This window comes from Bos mutus, chromosome 7, assembly GCF_027580195.1.
Source record: "Bos mutus isolate GX-2022 chromosome 7, NWIPB_WYAK_1.1, whole genome shotgun sequence".
In the NCBI taxonomy this organism is placed as follows: Eukaryota; Metazoa; Chordata; class Mammalia; order Artiodactyla; family Bovidae; genus Bos; species Bos mutus.
In genome coordinates this window covers 72,631,095-72,640,757 of record NC_091623.1, presented here as the reverse complement: position 1 = coordinate 72,640,757, position 9,663 = coordinate 72,631,095, and the positions used below count along the sequence as shown (strand labels likewise).

The window sequence follows — 9,663 nt, the reverse complement described above, 5'->3', positions numbered from 1 at the left end:
GAGGAACCAGAGATCAAATTGCCAACATCTGCTGGATCATTGAGAAAGCAAGAGAGTTCCAGAAAAACATCTACTTCTGCTTTATTGACTATGCCAAATACTTTGACTCTGTAGATCACAATAAACTGTGGAAAATTCTGAAAGTGATAGAATACCAGACCACCTGACCTGCCTCTTGAGAAATCTGTATGCAGGTCAGGAAGCAACAGTTAGAACTGGACATGGAAAAACAGAGTGGTTCCAAATAAAAAAATGAATACATCAAGGCTGTATACTGACACCCTACTTTTTAACTTACCTGCAGAGTACATCATGAGAAACGCTGAGCTAAATGAAGCACAAGCTGGAATCAAGATTACCAGGAGAAATACCAATAACCTCAGATATGCAGATGACACCACCCTTATGGCAGAAAGTGAAGAAGAACTAAAGAGCATCTTGATGAAAGTGAAAGAGGAGACTGAAAAAGTTGACTTAAAACTCAATATTCAGAAAACTAAGCTCATGGCATCCAGTCCCATCACTTCATGGCAAATAGATGGGGAAACAATAGAAACAGTGACAGACTTTCTTTTTTGGGTCTCCAAAATCACTGCAGGTGGTGACTGCAGCCATAAAGATGCTTGCTCCTTGGAAGGAAAATTATGACCAACTTAGCATATTAAAAAGCAGAGACATTACTTTACCAACAAGTTATGTCTAGTCAAGGCTATGGTTTTTCCAGTGGTCATGTATGGATGTGAGAGTTGGACTATAAAGAAAGCTGAGTGCCAAAGAATTTATGCTTTTGAACTGTGGTGTTGGAGAAGACTTTTGAGAGTCCCTTGGACTGCAAGGAGATCCAACCAGTCCATCCTAAAGTAAATCAGTCCTGAATATTCATCGGAAGGACTGATGTTAAAGCTGAAACTTCAATACTTTGGCCACCTGATGTGAAGAGCTGACTCGTTTGAAAAAGACCCTGATGCTGGGAAAGATTGAAGGCAGGAGGAGAAGGGGATGACAAAGGATGAGATGGTTGCATTGCATCACTGACTCAGTGAACATGAATTTGAATAAACTCTGGGAGTTGGTTGATGGATAGGGAGGCCTGGTGTGCTGCAGTCCATGGCGTCATAAAGAGTCAGACACAAAACTGAGCTACTGAACTGAAATGAAGCCACCAGTCTTCTCAGGTCATACTAGTGGTAAAGAATCTGCCTGCCAGTGCAAGAGACTAAGAGATGCAAGTTCCCTCCCTGAATCAGTACGATCCCCTAGAGGAGCTCCTGGCAACCCACTTCAGTATTCTTGCCTGAAGAATCGCATGGACATAGGAGCCTGCGGGCTACACTCCATAGGATCACAAAGAGTCTGACATGCCTAAGGTGACTTAGCACACACGCACGTTAACCAATGGCACTAAGGTTGGTTAATGTTGAAACAGTGACAAAATAATTGAGTATAGTTAATTTTAAAAAACTTGCCTACTGTTTCGTTTGAGATTGTACATCTCTATGAGATAGAGTCCATAGGTAAATATAGAGGGAGATAAATGATACCAGAAATGTTAACCAAGGTTAATGAATATGTGGTGTTTTGCTGTCAGGAGCCAGATGGAAGCACAGATTACTGAAATATGGCAATTCTCCACCCATGTTAAAGATTCAATGCAAATAATTATCTCCATGGAGTTGGTGGGGAAAGTAGATTAGGGAGAAGAATGTATAAGAACAGAATGGAACTAATATTCTTATGACTTTTATTCCCTGTTCTAGAAATCTCAAAATTACATGAATATGATCTACCATCAGTGTACTCTCTGGAGTCCAATGCCCTGAACCATGAAGGAAGAGACATGTCCTCTGAATCAGAATACTTGTCCTGTGACTCCTCTTTTTATACTCCCTTCTTTGCTGGTAAGGATAAAGGAAGAATGTTAGAGTCTAGGCAGATCAGAGCAATGGGTGTTTGAGCATATCTATAGGAATGCAGCTCAACATTTCTACATAGCCCCTGGGGGAATGATGTACTTGAGATCCAGTCATAGTCCTTTCTTTCTCTCTTATTTGGGAGTCTAGGTCTCTGTATTCCATCATAGGAATTCATCAAAAATACTTTTCACTTTTTTGGGAGGTAGGTGAGGAACCCTGTGCATGTCTTTAGGGGGAAAATGTCATTTATCAAGGCACAATGTCCACAATTGTTATATAATTAGTTAAACCTCAGAGTGAAGAATTAATATAATACTAAATTGTTGCTTATAATACACTAGTACTATCCGACAGTAGAAAATGTAAGAGTTCTGGATTGTCAGTCCACCATATTGAAGAGTCCTATAGATAATGACTTGCTGAAAATGAGTTCACACTATAAAACTATAAAATATAACTCTAAGGTAGATTCTAATATGAACAGCAAGTTTTAACCATAAAGATAATTTAATTGAACAATGTTGTAAGAATAGTAACTAACAATGTTCAAAATTATTAAAACTGTAAGAATACAAAACCCAATCAAGAAAAAAAAAAACATTACAAAGTAGCCAAATAGTAGTTTTAGAAATTTAAAAAATGTTGTTCTAAAACTTATAAAATATGTATATGAGTGAAACAGCAAATTAGACATGGATGAAAACTGATGAACAGGATGAGAGAGCTGAAGGATTACCTACAATATAAGTCAGAGAAATAGATGGAGTTATAAAGGAAGGATTCAGACAAAAGAGGGTAAAAAGTGAAAATATGATGTATTGAGGTTTCTGAATAAAATTTTATAAGTAAAACAAAGAGAATAAGACAGATAATCAAAGGGATGATGGCTAAGCACTTTTCAGAACTGATGAAAGACCTAAATCCTTGGGAATCAAACATTATTAGAAAGCTCATTACAGAATAGGAAAAAGAAAAATCCATGTCTTGGTACACTGTACCACAAATTCAGAATCCCAGTAGCAAAGACCTTAACAAAACTAGAGAGGAATACAGAATAATTACACAGGAATGATGATATTGTCAGACTTTAAGCTTCTTATAGTAATTCAGATGATAGAAATAAAAACCTAATGTCAACAGTGTAAAATAGTGTGTTTAAGAAACAGTCACTCTTCAACCAAAAAGGGGTGAAATTAAGACTTTTTAAAGTCAAAAGCTATGAAAAATAAAGTATTATTCAAAGGATCATATGATACCTTCTAAAGTTCCTGTCTGTTCCCAGTTCCTTAATCCCTTCAGATAATTCCACAACCTAGGGGCTCACATGATCTCCCTCACATGTATCCTTCATATGGTCAGTGTGTAACACTTTGATGGTCTCGGCAGGATTCACAAAATTACTCATACCTACACACTCTCTCATATAAATCAAACAGATAGATAACTACTTGATCTTTAACAGTACATGACACATAGATCATTCATGATACAGGAGAGACGTACTGCCTTTGTTGTTCAGTCACTCAGTTGTGTCTGACTCTCTGAGACCCCATGGACTGCAGCATGCCAGGCTTCCCTGTCCTTTACTATCTCCCGGAGTTTGCTCAAGCTCATGTCCATTAAGTCAGTAATGCCACCCAACCATCTCATCCTCTGTTGTCCCCTTCTCCTCCTGCCTTCAGTCTTTCCCAGAATCAGGGTCTTGTCCAATGAGTCGGGTCTTCACATCACATGGGCAAAGTATTAGAGCTTCAGCCTCAGCATCAGTCCCTTTTCCTTGCAGTCCAGGGGACTCTCAAGAGTCCTCTCCAACACTGCCATTCAAAAGCATTAATTCTTCAGTGCTCAGCTTTCTTTATGGTTCAACTTTCACGTCCATACATGACTACTAGAAAAACTATAGTTTTGACTAGATGGACCTTTGTCAGCAAAGTAATGTCTCTGTTTTTTAATATACTGTCTAGGTTTGTCATAGCTTTTATTTCAAGGGTCAAGTGTCTTTTAATTTCATGGCTGCGATCACCATCTGTTGCAGTGTGACCAATACATCATACTCATGCTACTTTCACATACAATGACCATCTCATCCCCACATTCACTATGCAAAATTGTTGAAAAAGATAAACTGTGCTCAATAGGACATACAAGGCAATTCTAAAAATTATAGCATACACACCATATTTTCCCATTCCCACACTAACATGACCCACCAGACATCCTCAGTGACCTAAGAGACAAAGTAGATTTATTTGAGAAATAAAAATTCTGTTGTAATCTTAATTAAAACTTTTAAACAGAGGGAGTGATTTAATGTGTTGTTATTTTATCTGGAACAAGAAGTTACCTATTTGCTGAAGCTTGTATATTTAAAGGTATAGTCCTTTCCATTGGAAACTTAGATTAAGAGAAAGTAAGAAAAGTGACTGGGTATATTTTTGATATGTTTAGATCATTGATAGATAGAGGTGATTTAAGAAATACAAAATTTATTTGGGGAAATTCCAAGAACCTAGAATTCATCTGTAAATTGATGAGGTTTCAAGATGGGCTATGATTATGGTGAGTATAAATGAAAAGCTGAGTCAGAGCCCTGTCGGCAGAGGTCACATCACTGGCCAAGTGATGACCTGTTATTTGATGACCAAGTTAATTCCTGAGAAGGGAGCTGTAGCCAATGTTGGGAGTTAAAAGTCCAGACTCAATCCTGAATATCCTGCTGCAGTCTCCTACTCAACCTTAGGACCCAGCAGTTCCCCCAAAGTTCTGGCAACTCAGGTCTCTGAGTAAGGTTCTACAAGAACAAATAAGTGAAAGATAGAGCTGGGGAGTAGAAATAGACATCAGTAGATTATTTTCTGTGAATTCTAACTCTTTCAGGAAGCAATAAGATTTTTATATGATCATCCATAGCTGACAATCTGATGTGCTTTACTTATGTACATACACTGAATTTATTCTTCTGATAAATAGAGTAGGAATAACAACACGTACCTGACAACATCCAAGAAATGGAGCCTCTCATAAAGTGAAGGAAATAGTATAGGCCACTCATAGGCAATCAGCCATATGATTCCAGCAAATATATTTGCATACCTGGATTTTAGAACTTTGGAAAAAAACTAGACCATAAATTTCATGATGATAAGTGTCATGTGTGTTATTGTACATATCATGAGCTCAGAAGAAGAAACTGCTGTCTGGAGTTTGACCGTGGCCACAGACAGACAGCAGAGGATTCAGACTGAGATGACATCTCCTGTGCCTCTTCTGTAGACAGACTTATTCATAGTGGTATAGGTGTGGGAAAGAGGAGGTGCTGAGAAGGAATCAGGGCAGTGGGTCAGCACTGATGGTCTAGAATTGGAACTGAGCTCCTTTGCTCAACCGTGGCCATGAAAAGTGAAAGTGAAAGCCACTCAGTCATGTCTGACTCTTTGCAACCCTATGGATTGTACAGTCGATGGAATTCCCAGGCCAGAATACTGGAGTAGGTAGCCTTTCCCTTCTCCAGGGGAATCTTCCCAACCCAGGGATCCAACCCAGGTCTCCCACATCGCAGGCAGATTCTTTACCAACTGATCCAGCAGAGAAGCCAATCATGGCCATTGTTAACCCATTTTCCCAATGGGTGCTTAAGGTCTCTGTTTCTGATCAGTGGGAAGAAATGTACCACATAGGTGTCCCTTGTCTTCTTTGAAAGAGATTCTTAAAGGATATGAATGGAAAGGTTACAAACTGAAGAGAAATGTACGAATGCATTTTTAGGAGTCTAGGGCAAGTCTATGAAGTTGTTCATAGTCTATGAAGTCTTCATTTGAACATCTCCAACACCATGGCCCAGAGAAGGCAATGGCACCCCACTCCAGTACTCTTGTCCGGAAAATCCCATGGCAGAGGAGCCTGGTAGGCTTCAGTCCATGGGGTCACTAAGAGTTGGACACGACTGAATGACTTCACTTTCAATTTTCACTTTCATGCATTGGAGAAGGAAGTGGCAACCCACTCCAGCGTTCTTGCCTGGAGAATCCCAGGGACGGGGAAGCCTGGTGGGCAGCTATCTATGGGGTCACACAGAGTTGGACACGACTCAAGCAACTTAACAGCAACAGCAACACCATGGTCAATTCCTACGGAACTCTGAAACAAAAATGACATTGTTGACAGAAAGTAAAAAAGCACAACAACTGATAGCATATGAGTTGTTTTCCTGGGGCCTTCGTGAGAACTATAGATCAGGAGACAGATAACTCTGAGGGAGAGGTGGAGGATGGTCATTATGTATGTGCTTTTGGTGAAGAGGATACATAAATGTCAAACACACATCTTGGTAAAAAGTTTCTTCCTGTCATAAGAGGGTTGCTACTAGTCGTGAGGAGCGCATATCTCTATGAATGATTTTAGTGCTTTTCTAGGTATAAGAAGATGCAAGACACTGGGTTTGTAAAATTTTGTTATTAAAATAACTTTGTGAGGACCTGCAGCACAGAGTGTCTCTTTTCTGATCTCCACTGTGAACTCCTTTTAGGATACGTTAAAGGTCAGCAACTGCAGTGGCTAATGGCCTAATCCTTGTAGGGTTAAATAGCGAGAGACATTCTTTAATTTACAATATCTATATGTATCTGTCTCTCTTTCCATATATATATATGTATGTGTGTGTATCTCTGTATATGTATATCAATATACATTTCAATGTAAATATAGAGATATATTCAGAATAATTAAAAACATGTATCCTGTATCCCCAATAGAATAATTTCTGATGAGGAAAATTGACTTAATAATATCCAAATTTTCATGACTATATACTGTATTTCAGGCATGGGCCTAAGTTTTTGATGTTCTATATACATCTCTAGAAATATCATATACAAGATACACAACATCCCTGACACACACCACTCACACCATTTTGATAGTTGTTTATTTACATTTTGGAGTAAGTGGAGTTTCACACAGGATGCTGCTAAGTCACTTCAGTCGTGTCCAACTCTGTGCGACCCCATAGATGGCAGCCCACTAGGCTCCCCCGTCCCTGGGATTCTCCAGGCAAGAACACTGGAGTAGGTTGCCGTTTCCTTCTCCAAAGCATGAAAGTGAAAAGTGAAAGTGAAGTCGCTCAGTGGTATCCGACCCTCAGCGACCCCATGGACTGCAGCCTTCCAGGCTCCTCTGTCCATGGGATTTTCCAGGCAAGAGTACTAGAGTGGGGTGCCATTGCCTTCTCCGAGGATAGTCACCCCAATATCTATGAAAGCAAGACTCATTTGTGGTAGAAATGTTTAACATGTAATATCCATTCAAAGGACACAGATCCCAGAAAATGTCACTTCTCATTTTTTTTAATTTTAATTCAATCTCATAGAATCCTGGAAGACTCAGGAGGATCCTCCTCAGCCGGAATCATTTGTGATGGTCCCAGCCTGCAGTCAGATAATAGGAGAAACTTCCTCTGCCTCCACAGGATATTTCTCTTGTGTCTCCTCTGAACACGAGCTTGTCTTTTCTGATGAGGATGGTAAGGAAGCTGCAAAGGTGGACTCTGAGCTTAGAAAGGGGGTGCGGTTGAATTGCTTAGCCTAATCCCTATTTACTTTACTTCCTCTTTGAAAACAAGAAAAGTCAGGGCTGAGGGACTAGAACTGAAGTCTGTGCCAAGGGAAAAATAAGGGAGTGTGCCTTCAAGAATAAGACATAGTTTCTCAGCACTGATTTTCATCATATGAACCCTGGGATAGGGTTCATATGAGTGAGTGAGGTAGGGGGCAGTGCTGATATGCACATGGGAACTTAATCAGAACCTTCCCCCCTTAGATCAGCACAAACTCATGTCCTCATACCCACTCAAACAGCATGCACACAGTCCTTCATACAAAGTATGGCCCTGTTTCTCCTTTCTCTTTTGCTCTCAGATACACACAACTTCATTCCTCCGTCTGTCTTTCCCATTCTCTAATAGCATTACACAGCTATACATTTATACCTCATTCTTTCACCCAGTCATTTTCAGATTCATCTTTACACGCTGATCCCATAAATAATTCACATCCCTTTACACATGTGACCTCTTTTAACTCACTATATGCTAGGTCAAACTCAAGAAAATTCATCTGCCCTGAAGGGAATACACTTTCATACGCAGTCTTGCTAATCTAATCACCACTTCACCCACAAAACCTTCAGTCCTTCCTAGAAAGACAGATTCTGAGAAGTCACATACACTTCCTCAAAGTCTTATCATCTCACAATAAGAACATGTACCACTCTTGAACTTGTTTATGCATACTGAAACACCACATACCACACATAGACACCCATTGACCATCCCCTTTCACCATTAGAAATGCCATGTATGCCCCAGAACATACATACATCATACCCTCATTCCCAGATATTTATAGCATACATGAAGTCCAAATATAAAATGCCACACACAGCATTCTGAAATATCCCATATTATGCACTTTCACTCCACATACCCAGATAGAAGTATTTTCACGGCCATCTCAACTTTTTTTTTTTTTTTGGCTTTATTTTTTTTAATATAAATTTATTTATTTTAATTGGGGATTAATTACTTTACAATACTGTATTGGTTTTGCCATACATCAACATGAATCCGCCACAGGTATACACATGTTCTCCATCCTGAACCCCCCTCCCTCCTTCCTCCCTGTACCATCCCTCTGGGTCGTCCCGGTGCACCAACTTCTATAGACTTCACATACTTGATCCTAGTTTTCTTATGTTTGAAATTTTCTTTCCTAGGAGTCCAACAATCATGTCAAGATGTTACTTGTCTTGGATCCACTGAGATGCCTCCAGTCCTGGATTTGGAGCTAGGAGAGACTTCTTCCCCTTGCCCACAAGTCTCTTCTCCATTTAATTTGGTTCATAATAATAAGCCGTCGTCATCAGTACATACGAAAAAGAAAAGAGTCATGAAAATTTACTACATGCACGTTCAAACGAAAAAGGGTGTGGCTTCCTTACAGGATACAGAGGAAGGACTGGAGTCCCCCACAAAGAAGATACAGATGGACGAAATGACCTCTCCTGAAAAAATCCATACAACATTCACCCCCTCTCAAGTGACTACAATGGAGCTCCTGGCTGACAGTGAATCCAGTTTGGATACCCAAGCCAAAGATGAAAGGGAGAGGGCTGAAAGCCCACCAGAACCTCGAGCTTTGGAGGAATGTTCCAGGGCCAAGACACCTGAATGGCTGGCAGCCCTGGACAGTGGCTTCCAGTGCATGAGCTGCTACCGGATCTTCCCCAGCTTAGAGGACCTTCAGAAGCACGTGGAACATGGGATCAGTGAGGGCTTTAGCTGCTATGCTTTCCATCTTGCCTTGGCTTGGCTAAAGCGAAAGCGGAACAGAAAAGGGAAAAACAGGAGGAGGAGGAAGAAGATCAAGACGGCCACATCTGGTTGCCACAAAGAAAAACATTTTGGCATGAAGACATACTCATGCAAAGACACTGATTCTCACCCCTAAAAAGAGAGGGAATGAAAGAGGCCAGCCTCTATTGAGGAGGCTTCATCTCTAAGCAGCCATCGTACCTACCTTTGTTTATACATATTTGTCAGCACACCACCCAAAGAGCAGAGAACCCATTCTAATATTATCCACTGCTCTCCTGAGGAGAGTGGAGAGGAAGGCAGATATCACCATACAGAAGAGCAAGATGTCCTTAAGCAAACTAAAGAAAAATGAACAACAGTATATCATCTCCACCACTACAA

The 9,663-nt window shown here is 40.2% G+C and overlaps 1 protein-coding gene across 1 annotated transcript; it reads left to right on the top strand.

Annotated features, from left to right (window-relative positions):
- The first annotated feature begins 4,456 nt into the window (after window positions 1–4,456).
- LOC106701758 (protein FAM170A) lies at window positions 4,457–9,415 on the top strand. Its single transcript, XM_070374734.1, has 3 exons — window positions 4,457–4,472; window positions 7,279–7,431; window positions 8,682–9,415. Exons 1-3 carry the CDS (start codon window positions 4,457–4,459, stop codon window positions 9,413–9,415), a joined length of 903 nt encoding a protein of 300 aa, XP_070230835.1.
- Window positions 9,416–9,663: the final 248 nt, after the last annotated feature.